At 35.5% G+C, this 16,026-nt stretch overlaps 1 protein-coding gene across 11 annotated transcripts in view; it reads right to left on the bottom strand.

Annotated features, from left to right (window-relative positions):
* The window catches only part of ncam1b (neural cell adhesion molecule 1b), a 127,940-nt gene that overhangs the window by 33,124 nt on the left and 78,790 nt on the right, over positions 1–16,026 (bottom strand). For 7 of the 11 annotated variants that reach the window (XM_051129194.1, XM_051129201.1, XM_051129195.1 and 4 more), the window contains 5 exons: positions 11,246–11,275; positions 7,838–7,988; positions 4,537–4,724; positions 1,606–1,702; positions 1,194–1,364 (listed from right to left, as the gene is read on the bottom strand). In XM_051129194.1, the coding sequence (XP_050985151.1) occupies positions 1,194–1,364; positions 1,606–1,702; positions 4,537–4,724; positions 7,838–7,988; positions 11,246–11,275 (637 nt within the window). The remainder of the gene's footprint in view (positions 1–1,193; positions 1,365–1,605; positions 1,703–4,536; positions 4,725–7,837; positions 7,989–11,245; positions 11,276–16,026) is intronic. The other 4 variants (XM_051129198.1, XM_051129199.1, XM_051129200.1 and 1 more) reach the window with 1 other exon arrangement.

Raw genomic sequence — 16,026 nt, 5'->3', positions numbered from 1 at the left:
AGTTGCATGTTTAATAAACCATATAAATCATAATAGTGAGCCTTTAATTGCCTACATAGCCTAATAAGCGCTCAAGCACATGCAAAAAAGGAAAAAACAGCAAGGAGGCTGCATTAACATTTTAATAATTGATTCAGGGTTTCTGCAGGTTTTATGAGGGTAAATTTAAGACTTTTTAAAGACTTTTTTAAGACCGACTAATGAAAATTTAAGCAATACAGCAATATGTCCTCTAAGTATAGTTCGAGTTTTACTTTCACTTTCAAATTAGCAGCTATTCAGCATCTAGTAATTGTTTGTTTTTAGTTTGTTTCAGTTTTCCCTCTTTTCCTCACTTTCAATTGGTAAAAGCACTGTGCATATTTTACTTTCACTTTCAAATTCGCAACAATTCGGCGTCAAGCAGTTGTTTGTTTTTAGTTTGTTTGAGTTTTCCCTCTTTTCTTCACTTTCCTTCATTGTAAGTAGCTTGCAAAAGCATTGTGCACATTTTACTTTCACTTTTAAATTAGTTGTATTAACGTAACGTAACAAGCTTTTATTAACAAAACCAATAAAAATACACCCTGTGATATGTCTAATATAAAATAATAACTTAGACAAGTTTAAATAGGTATACAAAACTGAAAAATCAGTAAACACTGTGTAACCAAATAAATAGGAAACTTAGAATGTTTATTAGCAAAATGAATAAGAAAGTTTGGAAGCACAGCATACACCTTGATGTAATATATATAAAAACAAACAAACAAAAAAAAAAATACACAGTTTAAATAAATAAAAATCAGCAAACACTGCAGAACCAAATAAATATGAAACTTTCACAATCACCTTGGCAGATGGCAGAATAGCAGCAGTCAACAGGCTTTTCAAAATCCAAAATATTTTTAAAACAGGTGCTTTTGCATTTTGTTTTGAAACTTTTCCGCCATACTCTTTTGTCTTTTCACCTCTCTCTTCTTAAGTAGGGCAGCCTTACTTAAGGGTGAGTATATCATAGGGTAAGTTTAATTTCTGGGCGAACTATTCCTTTGATATATTACAGCAGCCATGTTATTACTACTGTATCATTCATGAAACATGAGCAGAATGAATAAATAAATAGTATTTAAACCTTATATAAAACCACTGAGTGGTGTTGTTATAATCCATATAATATGGATGGTTTTGCCCATTTTGTGTGACAGACTCACCGTCTTTCACCTCATAGACTCGCTGCACCCATTTCCCTCGGCCCACGGCTCTCCACTCGGCTCGGTACTTGAGCACAGGAACTCCTCCAGTGGACTCGGGCTCCTCGAAAAGCACCTGAGCCGTGCTGGAGTACGGCTGCACTTGAGTGATGGACGGCGCCGAGGGCACATCTGCACCACAGGGGAGACACTTCACAATGCGCAATGGGACAACTGCACTTTAACAGCTTATGCATGATTTTACGGCCTGATTGTACGGCTTTAACACCACTTTTACAAGAGTCTACAATTGCAATACAGTACCTTAAAAGCAAAACACATCCAAACACTCAATGTCAATGTGATTTTCTACTTTCTATAGCCATAAATGACTATATTGTGTTTGTTTTGAAATCAATACAGCGAAACAGACCAGCTGGGATCATGATGAACTCTTTGGATTCGGTCCCGATCTCATTGGAGGCAGTGCAATTGTAGTTGCCAAAATCGCTCTGAGACTCTGGATTGACCTGGGACAGATCAAGCGAATGCATTAACCTCTAGTCTCCATCTTAGCATTTATCTTTCAAACATGCATTTTATCACACTCGTTCCATTAGATGTGTATTTACTCCTGACAGCGTTCTCCCGTGCTGAAATATTGATAAGACGCATGGGCTGCAGTAATGCCCTAAAGCAACACTATCCCTTTCTGGGTGAAGCTCACGAAAACAGGTCCAGGTCATATTTCACCCCAAAATCAAAACAAATAAGGTAGATTAAATATTTATGATACAGAAAATCAAACTTGTTTTCAAAACCGTTTGGATTGTAGCTGTTTTTGAACAAATCTTTCAAGTGAACAAATTGTTCTTGCATACGTCTACTCAAATTTCTTGAAATGTGTGACTGCTTTCCTGCCTTCAAACACTAACTATAGCATGACCAAACAGCATTTGGGTTTATGCTACAAGGAGAAAGAAACATAATATTGGTTGGACCTATTGAATGTATGCATTTCCTTCACTAAACAAGTGGTATTTTAGTATTATTTATATATCATTATAGTTTTATTAACATTTTCAATTAGGTTTTATTTTTATATTTTCAGTTTCCATTTTAATTTTAGTTAATTTTAACTAAACATGCTTTTGTTACATGCTTTTGTCATATTTTATGTGCCTTTGTCATTTTAATTCTAGCGTAGTTTTGAGCGAAGTTAGTTACACACATTTTCCTAATATTTGTTTTTTATAACAAATATTTAAATTACCAAACTTTATTTCAATTACCAAACCTTTTAAATAGTTTTATTTAATAATAATAATAATAACATACAACAGTGTTTTAGTGCTATGTTACAAAATAATAATAAAAAAAATAATAATAAGATTTCAAGAATAAAGTCGAAATACTACAAGAATACAGTTGAAATATTTCGAGAATAATATCGTCCGAGTGGCCACATCATCTTCTTTGGATGAGGAAGACTTCGTCTTAAGGACTTGCGGAAACAGATTAATATCAAGAATATGCTATTTAGGGCTGTCAAATGATTAATCACGATTAATTGCATACAAAATAAAAGTTTGAGTTTGCCTAATACATGTGTGTGTACTGTGTGTAATTATTATGTATATATAAATACAAACACATTCATATATATATATATATTTAAGAAATATTTACAAGTATATGTTTGTATTTCGCTATAAAACATTCAGATTGCGAAAGCTGACACTTTGAAATCTCCCGGTGCTCCCAATCCGGGCCATTTGCATGCGTAATAGCCTAGAATATACTCTCAAAATATTATATCTTTAATCTCATTATAGCTACGAATTAATTCTCGCAATTTTGCTTTACTTCTCATAATATTTTGACTTTATTCTCTAAACATTTAAACTTTATCCCCGTACTATTTCAAATATTCATATTTAAAAAGTGTTCATGCTGCCTTAAAATTTTAAGTTTACTCAAATATCCACGTTTTCATGTAGTACAACTTAACATTTCATGTTGACTAAACTCAAAATTTTAAGGCAGCACGAACACTAGTTGAAACTACATTTTTTGAGTTTTTTTTTTTTTTTTACAGTGTAGAAAAAGAAAGATATTAGTTGTTGCGTTTGTGAATGACTGTTTTTAACAAATCAGTTAAGTGAATGATTCAAATGACTCGCTCATAAGGCATTTTAGTCAACTACTGGTGTAACAATGAACCTGTACAAAAGTTCACTGAGCAAATCAGTATATGAATCAAAATTAATTTGTTTTGTAAGCAGATTCACAAGGCTCACTAGGATGAATGCAATAAATAATAATGCAAATAAAAAGATTCTGTCATTAATTACTCATCCTCATGCCGTTACAAACCCATTAGACCTTCATTCATCTTTGAACACAAATTGAGATATTTCTGATGAAATCCGAGAGCTTTCTGACCCTGAATATACACGTGGACATTGTCAATATAGCCCATGTGACATCAGTGGTTCAACCTTAATTTTATAAAGCAGCGAGAAAATGTTTCGTGTCCAAAAAAAAAAAAAAACAACGACTTTATTCTACAATTTCTTCTTGTGTGTTCACAAGTGTACCACGAGGCATACGTGTTGTGCTGCTGACGCAGGAGCTGGCGTTCTGACATAGAACCCAGACGCGCTGCGCCTTGTTTACAAGCAGAAGCAGCAGCTCACTGTACAGGAAAGAGTCTTTGTAAACATGTCTGAAGATTTTAACAGAGAGGATAACTTGCAAATTTTTGCCCAGCCTTACTTATTTGAACCAGAATAAACAGACAATGAACTAAGAGAGATGGATGTTCTATGTCAGAACGTCGGCTTCTGCGTCAGCAGCACTAGGTGCATGCATCATGGAAGAGGAGAAGAAATTGTTAAATAAAGTCATTATTCTTACTACCTTTCTGGGCCTTGAACATGGTAGTTGCATTGCTGTCTATGCAGGGCTCTGGAACGTCATCAAAAATCTTAATTTGTGTTCCAAAGGTCTTATGGGTTTGGAACGACAGGAGGGTGAATAATTGATGACAGAATTTTCATTCTTGGCTGAACCGTTCCTTTAAATGTCCTTTCTAATATAATATGATCTAATCTAATTTAATCTAATGTAATATAATATAACATAATATAATAGAGGATATGCAGTTTGGATAATGGATGGATGTATAATATAATTTAATGTAATATAATATAATGAAAAATATATAGAAGTCACATTTCTTTCTTTTGATTTAGTGGCGAAATCTAACCAGCACATTTTCTTTGTCCAGTTTCATAAGCTTCAACCATCTGGGTTTATGTGAATGTTTATGTTCTCGGGAAGGCGTCTGCGTGGGCCGTACCTCCAGGTAGCTGGCGGAAGGCGTGTTGTAGATCTTGATATTGGAGGTGTTAGCGTTAGGCAGCTGGAAGCCGTCTCGCAGCCACGTAATAGACACATCGCTGGGGTGAGCCAGCACTTCACAGCTGATGTTGGCCGGGTTGCCCTCCCACGTGTACACTGCTACTGAGCCCAGGATTTTCGGGGCGTCTGTGATGAAAGGCAAAGCATATACAATTGAAAGCAAATAAACCTGCTGGTAGCGCTGACCCTTCATCTACCTACCGCCCGTCTACATCCGCTAAGGGAGAACAAAGCCTCCCCTCTCATTATGGTTGATGCCTTTATTCTGAGGATAAGCTGGTTAAAGATCAAAATGTCCAGGGCCTAAACATAGAGTGCTGAAAACACAGCGCTGTGTGATGTTGAACACATCTGTTCATGGCAGTACATAAAAGCCAATCACGCTTCACTGGCTTCAAAAGGCCCCTCCCCCCGAGCAGTGTCCCTGAATAGCATGCTGGGGGGAGACTTCAGGCACGATGCTCACATGACGTGTGCGACCGGGCCCGCGTTCCCTCACAGACTGCGTGCGAATAGCTCCCGGCCCGCTGAGATACTGTTCTCACATTCATCAGAGCTTCAGATGTCATTAGTCCCGTCGCAACAATACACGACTGGTACAAATGCACTAAACATGCGAAGAGGGAGGCTGGTATTTTCACAGCATACGCCGGCGCTAATGTGAAAACAAATACAAACAGGCGCAGTGGGGGGAACACAATGAGAGCGAAAACGGGCGGTAATGCTTTGCTTGCTATCGATTGCAATTAAAAGATTGAGAGAAGAGAGTGCTCCATTTCTGATGTTACAGCAATATAAGAATCGCGGTAACAAAAGTAAACTGGTGCAGTTTTGGTTGGAACTTTGTCTATTTTAGCAGAATTTAGTGCTTAGATTAAATGCTACTGGATATATCATTTGAAAACAAAACAAAATTAGGAGTTTGTTCACTAGTTAAAATATGTGCCGTAAATGCACTGAACAGACCAAACTTCTAACATTAGCATTAATATAGCATGTATTGTTCTAACCAGGAATGACGCAACAAATCAAGAAACAATAAAGTTGGTCTCTTCCAAGCAAATCCTAACCAGCCTGGATTAGCAACAAGACATTCTGTTCGGTCGCTGGGTTTCTGTTATGCTGTAACCCTGTAAAATCTCATTGGTTTAAAATTCAGCCCCAGATAGCTGTTACCAATGAATCACTATTAATAACTGAATCCATTAAGCTTATCTACTCTCAATTAATCAATTTTTAAGTTAATGCATAAAGATTTTGTATGTTGTTTTTAAGCAAACAATAAATAATTAAATAAATGAAATGTATACAAAGTAGTCTAAACACAATAAAATAAGGTGTGTTGAAAATGTATTAGAAAAATACCAACATTAGCTTTTCTTTAATTTCTTAGGGACATCCGGTACTGTATAGTGGCTACATAATAGTAAATGGCTGTTTTTTTTTGGTATTATACTCCATATTGGATATACTGGCCGACAGATAACCATAGCTGATCTATACAGGTGGATCTGGGGAGGTGGAGGGTTTTGGATGAAATTGCATCCAAAAGCTAACCAATATTATCTTTTCTTAAATTTATTTGGCATGCTTGGTACTGTATATTGGTTACATAATGGTGTATGTCTGTTATTAGAGATATTATTATTTTTATTATTATTATTTATTGGTATTATATTCCATACAGGATATATCGGCCAACATATAACCACTGCAGATCTACACAGGTGGAGCTGGGGAGGTGGAAGGTTTTGGATGAAATTACATCCAAAAGCTAACCAACTTAAGCTCTTCTTAAATTTATTTGGGATGCTTGGTACTGTATATTGGTTACATAATGGTTTACAGCTGTTATTAGAGATATTATTTTTATTATTATTATTATTTATTGGTATTATATTCCATATAGGATATATCGGCCGACATATAACCATTGCAGATCTACACAGGTGGAGCTGGGGAGGTGGAAGGTTTTGGATGAAATTACATCCAAAAGCTAACCAACACTGAAAAGCTAACCAACATTAGCTTTTCTTAAACCAATTTATTAGGGATGCACGGTACTGTATATTGGCTACATAATGGTTATCGGCTGTTATTTGAGATTTTTTTTACAAATTTATGGGTATTATACTCCGTATTGGATATAAATATCAGCCAATATTTAACCATAGCAGATCTACACAGGTGGAGCTGGGGAGGTGGAGGGTTTGAGAGGAAGACCAACATTTGTTTTTTTTTTATTTATTAGGGATGCACAGTACTGTATATTGGTTACAAATTAGTTATCGGCTGTTATTATAAGGGTTTTATTATTTATTTATTGGTTTTATACTCCATATTGGATATATAAATCTGCCAATATATAGCCATAGCAGATTTATACAGGTGGAGCTGGGGAGGTGGAGGGTTTTAGAGAAAGTCTGAAAGCATGCTGCAAAATGCAGTAGTAAATGCTAACCAGACTTTTAAACGTAAAGAAGCAGCTCATTGGCTGCATATAGCTACAACATAAACCAATCAGCTTGTGCCAAGTTGAACGCTGTGAATAACGCTTTGCGTTAACAACCCCTTAGCCTGTGCCATCTAGAGTTTCATGACAGAACTTGGCATTTTTGTGATGATGCAAAGTTAACTAGTATTTTTCTAGTATATATTGTAATTTTATCCAACACAGCTATCATTGCTTCAGATGTGCGAGGCACAATATATTTTTTTTTGTGTTATAATTATTAGTAAAATTAACATTAGCCATCAGTTATTACTATCAGTTCTTGGCCATAATATTAAAAACGTGCAAGAAGTGCATCCCTAATATTATAATATAATTAACATTTTTCCATATGTGTCTTTGTGGTATTAACAATAACAATTAATTAATCAATAATTCCTCAAATTACTTTCACTGATGCTGCTGATTCACACAGCATTCAATGTGGACACAAAAACCTTGTCACGTTGCGTTTGGTTAGGAAGCTGTGTGACTGAAGTCCATTGGGAGGCTTTGTCATACCATTGGTGTCCTGTGGTGGGGGAAGGGGCTGATAATGTCGAGGGGTGGCTGTAGTTTTGATACATTAACTAGCATTCTCAACTGAGTTGCCATATGCTCTTTGGACTGCAGCCGAGCAGCAGTGCTGCTGTGAATTAAACATATGCCTCTGAGGCATATCAGTGTGGTATCCAACAGTACGTGTGACTGATAGAAGCTAATGAGGCTACAGATACTATAGACTCACAGCGCACTTCCAGATACACAGGCTGTGCCGTCTCTCCGATGGCGTTGCGGGCGGTGCAGAGATATTCTCCGGCGTCGGTGTACTGGGCGTACTTCAGGGTGAGAGAAGACACACGGGCGTCACTGCGGACCAACACGTCACCATCAGGACTCTGAACACAGAGACAAGAAGGGAAAATTCACTAAAAAATTCATACTCTTCACTTCCTTCAGCCATTAAAACAATAGTTTCTCACAAATGAATATTCTGTCATCAGTTACTCAGCTTCATGTTGTTTTAAACCCATATGGCTTTCATTTTTCCAGCACCACAGGCTGTCAAAAATCCACCATAAAAGTAGTTGTATGGCTTCAATAGACTTTAAATAGAGCACAAAAGTACTTTTATGGTGCTTTGATACTTTATTTTTGTCCATTTTGGAGTTTTCTGTCACAAAGTGCTTTCATTTTATTTTCATTTAAGAGCAGCTTGGATAATGTTAAAAGGTATTTTGTTTTTGGAACATACGTCAAGATAAATAAATGATGACAGAATGTTAATTATGGGTTAACTATACCTTTCAATTAATAAATAGGTTTTGCCATTATCTTCCTAAATGTATTCTAGCTTGCAAATAACTCTACTCAATGCAAAAAAACAAACTTTCAAAGAAAATGGCCATTTGAACAATTCTTCATTTTTAAGCATGTGAGACTGACACAGGTTGTATCAAAGAAGCAAACCTGGTAAAAAGGAGGTTTGCTGAACAGCAGATATAAATAAGAGTCTTTTATGTGCTGAGTCTCTGGAGCGAAGATGTGACGGAGGAACATCAATAATGCAAACCATAAGGTAGGGGAAGCCATTTCCACACCACTGTTACTTCATCAAAAGCTACGTCACATGATCTCAGCTGGCTTGGACCATTTTACATCATTTTAAAGACAAGCATAGATCTTAACATGCCACGCTTGCATTTTCTTTTAGCTTGCTGTTCCACTTAACCTTGTGGTTCTTATGAAGATGAGTGGCATCTATAACCAACGTCACCTCAATGACTGGGCAATTTGCATAATGCAGGGGTGTCAAATGCACAGCCCGCAGGGAGGACACAGCTTGTGGAGGAGTCTAATCCAACCCATGGGTTGATTTAAAAAAAAAAAAAAAAAAAAATGTTATTTAGCTTTATATATAAATGTAAGATTTGACAAACATAAGGATGTTTAGCAAAAGCAGTAATATTGTGAAATAATTTTACTAGTTAAAATAACTGCTTTCTATTTGAATATATTTTAAAAATGTAATTCATTCCTGTGATCAAAGATACATTTTCAGCATCATTACTTCAGTCTTCAGAGTCACATGATCCTTCAGAAATCATTCTAATATGCTGATTTGCTGTTCCAGAAACATTTATAATTATTATTATTATTATCAATATTTAAAACAGTTGAGTTTTTTTCAGGATTCTTCGATGAATAGAAAGATCCACAAATCAGCATTTATCTGAATTAAAAAGCTTCTGTAACATTATACACTATACCATTAAAAAGCTTGGAGTCAGTATAATTTTTATTTATTTATTTATTTAGCAAGGATGCTTTAAATTGATCAAAAGTATAGACAACAACATTGATGAAGTTACAAAGATTTCTATTTCAGACAAATACTGTTCTTCTGAACTTTATATGCATCAAAGAAACCTGAAAAAAATTCTACTCAGCTGTTTTCAACATAATAATAATAATAATAATAAAATGTTTTTTTGAGCAGTAAATCAAAATATTAGAATCATTTCTGAAGGATCATGTAACTGGAGTAATTATGTTAAAAATTCAGCTTCGAAATCACAGTAAAGAGTTACATTTTAAAATATAATCAGTTATTCAGTTTTTATAAAATATGAACAGTTATTTTAAATAGTAAATATGTTTCAAAATGTTAGTTTTTGCTGTACTTTGGCTCAACTAAACGCAAGCCTGGTGAGCAGAAGAGAAAATGTTTTTTGAAAAACATTAAAAATGTCACTGTTCAAAAACTTTTGACTGGTAGCGTTTGGTCCAAAATAAAGACTTTAATACCCCTGGTGTACAGTGTTGCGATAATGTTCCACTAAAAAGCAGTATAAATCTAAGACAGAACAACAAGTGCGCTGAGATCTAGCGTGTAGCGATACAAAAACTGTATAAAAGGAAAGAAAAACGAAGTGATTTGTAGCAGCTATTCAAATATCATTCATTAGGGAGAAAGACTATTTGCAGTGCATTAAACTGAATACTTGGGCTGAACAGATCTGGGTGGAATGAACTCACTTTTTCTTTCACGCACACACAATCTCAGACAGGACGGTAATGAGGACAGGAAATGCATTGAAGTTTCGAAGACTTCATCAAGCACAACATTAGTATTCCTTGCTCCACTTGGGAGTGAAAAAACTCCTCTCTCTCTATTTCTGGTCAGCCGCTGCCCCTCGCACAAACTTCTATGAATGAACTCGGCAGAAGAGTCGTGTCAGAGACAATAATTATGCCGGTGTTGTCCCAGGACTGAATCACACTTACATAATGCTGAGCCTTTTCATCCAAAAACCACCCAACAGCCACCCAGCAGAGCTGACTGGGCTAATTGAATAAACTCCTAATGGGAGCACTGAGCCATTTCCGGCCCTCTTTCCCACAGTTTCCTTGTCTGCTGTGGTCAAATGGCCAGACCGTGACCCCCCGTGCCACGGGACGTGCTCTCGTCACTGGAATCTGGTTACTATGAGCTATCGGGGTCAGACCGCGGTCCGTAACACTGAATCTCTATGACAAACAGCTATACATTTCAATCAGCACATTCAACAGACTTTATCTCCCATTCTTCTCAGATAAGGCTCTATTTATTCATTTGCAACGTGAGAACGCCATATCATTAAAGTTTTAGAGCCATAGTTTTCAGAAGAAAGGTCTTTTTAATAATGCAAGCCAGCCTTTTGCAAAGTTTGGATGGAGGTGGTTTCTTCAAATGTCTATTTTTGTCGAGGTAGGAAAGGTAGGTGAACAACAACAAAAGCATTTTGTGCACCATTAATTACTTAGAAAGAAAAATCATCATATAACAGAAACAACAACAAAAAGGACAGTTTTTTTTTTTTTTTTCAAAATATGAACTCTTCATGAAACAGTCTTATGATGAAACAAAATGATGTCGTAATGACTTAACTGATTAGATACAAATTGGAAAAGAAATCATGCACTGAATACAGAAAGAAGAAAACTACAACTACAGCTACATCATTCCAAACTCAGATGAAACAAAGCTGTTATCATAATTCAGTTAACGGATCTGATGACATTTCAGAGATTTGATCTGATGGGAAAGAGGTTTATGGAGTTGATGGCTATCTTCATAATTTAGTTTATGGAGACATGGATACGGGATCTCTACCTTGTGCTGCTCGGGTCGAGTCCAAGAAGCCTGCAAAGAACACAGACAAAACACAACACAAAGAGGCAAAGCAGTCCTTTAGAAGGAGTCCTGTTACTGAGAATAAAAGCACTGCACATTAAAAAAACATTCGTTTATTGATTAAGCATATGGGCTAAAAGTGAAATATTACAAAGTGAGGCATATTGCAAAAAATGTCCATTAAAAAATAATAACAAAACATCATATTACCAAGCAGATTAAATGTTCTGTTGTTTTGCTCTTATAGTTTAAAATTGCTCACTCATTCAGTTAAACAGACTTGACTAGTCGTTTATTCTGGTTAATTAAATTCTGTCTACACATACTGTACATCTTTCAAAACTCATAAAATAATAAAACAAAAGTTATAAATATAAAAATTCTTGCTGCTTTATGAAAAAACACAGGGAAAATAATCATTTAATAATAAATAAATAAATATTTGAATATAAATTTACTTGAAAAGCAAAACTGTTCAAGATAAGCCTCTTTTCCTCTGACAATTCATCTTTTAGTAAGGGTGTTTTTATTAGTGGTCGACTGAATAATCAATCACGATTGCTGGAACAAAAGTGATCTGTGTCCTTTTATCTCTCAAAAATTTGTACTTTATGTACTTTCTCTTTATGTACTACACATACACACTGTGCTGATGCTATTTCTGGTGGGGAAATGACACCAGACAGCCAGACAAATCGATATGCACATCTTACTTACTGTATATCTTATAATCGGCAATGATATTTCTTTCATACCATAAAACCCCTGAATACTTTTTATTCCATTTTAAAAGTATGTTTCAGTAATTTTTTTTCTTTTTTTCTTTCTTTTTTTTTTTATAAAATCGAAGGCAATTGTCATGCGCATTTTGTCAGTTAAGCTTGGTTGTGTAATCAGTAGTAAATCTCCAGCAGCTACGCTATATTGCATTCATTATAGCAGATGATTTAATTGTGCGATTATGTTATTTGAAAGAAATCGCTCTGCGATAATGACAGTTGTTTGCATAGCTTCTCAGTGAACAACGGCTCTGTGTAGTAAATGCTGCTACATCTGAGAGCATGTGAAAATACCACATTTAATAACATGTTTTTACTCTAAACTCACTTCATAACATCAGTCGAGTGTTTGAAATAAATCCTTCTGTGAGATGATATGTCTTCTTACACTGAATAAAGCATGCAAAGTTTTCATAGCATTATAAGCATTGATAAAGGCATTGCATTATATACTTTATTATGAGGAAAATTATAATAAGAAGAACTCAGATAAACCATATATTGTCGTAGTCGTAGGCGTTTTAGTGGTGTTGAAAATTAATGAAAGCAAATAAAGGGGTCATCGGATGCCCATTTTCCACAAGTTGATATTATTCCTTAGAGTCTTAAATGAAAAGTCTATAATATACTTTGGTTAAAAATTCTCAAATGGTAGTATAAAACCACACCATTTTTACCTTGTCAAAACGAGTTCTGCAAAAATGACTTGTCTTGCGCGAACATAGACGCATTTATGTAGATCGGGAGGCGCATTCCCTTCACAAACAAACGTAATCCACTGCACCTTTAGCGGCTCAGATTTTGACAGTAAATGATGACCACTATGTTCATTATTACATCCAGCAACACAACACCTCAATCAGAAATATTCTTGCCTAACTTACATCCCTGCTCCGGCATTGAAACAATGGAGGTCGGACTGGTACAGCTGATGTAAGGTGGTTCTGAGGTAAGGCGCTCATGTCAATCAACTATCGTGGGAGCGGCCTCTGTCGGTGTGACGCCACACCAACAGGCATCAGAGAATGGCTCGATAAGAAAAAAGGGGATATTATTTTTACAGATTAATTCAAAACCACTGCATGGATTTTTATCATTATAGTCATTATAGGGTAGATTTGTACATACACTGCCAACACACATTAATAATCAAACAACATGTAAAAGTGAACTTTGTATCCGATGACCCCTTTAAATCTTCTGTATATTCAGCTGCAGCGATCATGATTTTGAGAGCACCCTCTGGCCTTCGGATGGAGATTTTCTACTGATCACAGAACCATGTTTCCATTTTAAAAACTATCGGTTGATTAATTGGTTATCAGCCAGTGTAGTCCAACCTTGTTATCGTTATCTGTAAAATCCACTATTGGTTGACCTCTAGTTTTTATTACCCACCTTATTTTTAGTGAGGTAATTTCCCCCCCTCTTTTTAGTGAGGTTTAAACAAGACTTATTAACAATAATTTTGCTTCTCAAGAAAGTTTGTTTTGTTTAAGGGCATTTAAATATTTTTTTCCAGAAAAAACAAGATAAAATGCTGATTACAAAAAAAAATATCTCTGCAGTGCATTATGATCTTAAAAAGAGTTAAATACTTCAGTGTTATTAAAAGGATTGTTCACCCAAAAATGAAACTTACCCCATGATTTACTCACCCTCGAGCCATTCTAGGACTATATGATTTTCTTTTTTCAGACGAATACAGTCAGAGTTATATTAAAAAAAATGTCCTGGCTCTTCCAAGCTTTATAATGGCAGTGAATGGCTGTTGAGATTTTGAAGTCCAATAAAGTGCATGCATCCATTATAAAAAGTACTCCACACTGCTCTGGGGGGTTAATAAAGGCCTTCCGAAGTAAATCGAAAAATATCCATATTTGCAACTTAATAAACGTAATCTTTAGTTTCCGCTAACTGTGAGAGAGTAGAGTTCCAGCGGATGAGAACATCTCTCAGCTGCGCTTTTATATTCGTCACCTCAAAATCTCAACACCCATTCACTGCCACTATATAGTTTGGAACAGGCAGAACATTTTTAATATAACTCCAACTGCATTTATTTGAAAGAAGAATGACATATATACCTAGGATGGCTTGAGGCTGAATAAACCATGGTGTAACTTTCATTTATGTGTGAACTGTCACTTTAATAACAAGATTAAGTAAGCTACAAGTAATGACTTCCTTTACAATTTGCAGAGAACAGGACCACTACACTTCTACACCCAGAAAAAGGTACAAAACTGTCACTGAAATGACACCCAATGGTACAAAAGCTAAAAAGGTACAACTTTGTGTCTTATTTACCCCTACACATTACTACCCTTTAGCTTTTGTACACACTGACACGGTAAATACTCAGACCACACAGATAAATACTTCATGCAAGCACTTTCCCTATGAAAAAAAGCACTTTCCTTTCTCACTTCACGTGGAGGCTGAGCGTGCACATGCTTAGCAACAATGCAACGGACAGGAAACCACTTGACATGCTACAACACATTGAGATTATCACCAGACAAAACACACGGCGAGCAACAGGCGCTAATCGAACAATGCCTGAAATGGTCTGCGCAGTGTTAGTGCACTTGAGCACAACAATGTGTCTCTTTACTGTGCTTGCAACAACAAAAAAGCCAAGAGTCGAACAGCACGAGTCATTTTGCAAGAGCATCAGAAAAAAGCGAAACCCTTGCAGGGTTGTTATGATGACAGCAGGCTGAGTCTGCTAGTCTTGCAGCTTTCATTTGGCTAACTACCTCCCCGGAGACCCGGGCGGGATAAACAGTTATGATCAATGCCTTTTATTCTGCAACGCCGTCTAATTGCTACTAATTAAAGTTAATATCTTAGTATAAACTCAAGCCCTAGGCTAATGACGAATGCTTGAATGATATTTTCAAGCCTGATAAAGTACCAGAACAAAATGAACAAGCTGCTTATTTAAATGAAATGTTCAGGTTATTGTTGACATTATTACAGGATGATTATTCTGATTACATCAGGTGCCCAACGCTTCAGGCCTGCTCTGATCTCTCAAATGCACACAGTGAATCTGTGATGATTACTTTATGAATGGAGAACAAATCCATATATGTGTAAAGCATATCTAGAACTTGGCAGCTTATTCAAACAAGAGTTACTGAGGAGTGAACTATCAGTGTTAATTATAAAACGTAAAACTACATGAAGAAAAGTTTCGTGCGGTGCAGTGAAGGAGGCTGGAGCACACATGGGATGAAGGTATGAAAGTGCCTTTGTCAAAATTCATTAATTTCTTAATGGGGTCATAGCATACTTTTCTTTTTTGTTTTTTAATTATTAATTTTTTTTTTCCACTGGGATTCACTGTTAGTACAGGTTTTTCATGTTTTTAACATAATTCTGCCCAAAAAAATAAGATCAGACTGAAAAAAAAAAAAAAAAAAAACATAATATTGTAGATATTATTACAGTTTAAAATAACTATTTCCTATTTTTTTTTTTTTTAAGAAATTAATACTTTTATTCCCCAAGGACGTAGTAAGTTAATAATTAAAAGTTTATTAAAAGTTAATAATAAATAATTGACATTGTTATAAAATATTTATATTTTGAATAAACACTGTACTTTTTAAACTTGTTATTCATGAAAGAATCCTGAAAAAAAAAAAAATACAGGGTTCTAAAAAATATTTGGCAGCACAACTGTTGATATTATCCAACATTGATCATTCTAATAATAAATCCGCATATTAGAATGATTTCTGAAAGATCATGTGACACTTAAGACTGGAGTAACAGCTGATAAAAATTCAGCTTTTCATCACAGGAATAAATTCTATTTTAAAGTATGTTAAAAAACAAACAAACATTATTTTAAGTCTTACTGACCCCAAACTTTTGAACGGTAGTGTATATCATCACTGATCGCATCTTTGTCATGGAAAACACTTGTTTGCATTGATTTAGCAGTTTTAACCTACGTTTAACCTACAT

This window comes from Labeo rohita, chromosome 15 (assembly GCF_022985175.1).
Source record: "Labeo rohita strain BAU-BD-2019 chromosome 15, IGBB_LRoh.1.0, whole genome shotgun sequence".
NCBI lineage: Eukaryota > Metazoa > Chordata > Actinopteri > Cypriniformes > Cyprinidae > Labeo > Labeo rohita.
This window is presented reverse-complemented; position numbering and strand designations above follow the sequence as displayed.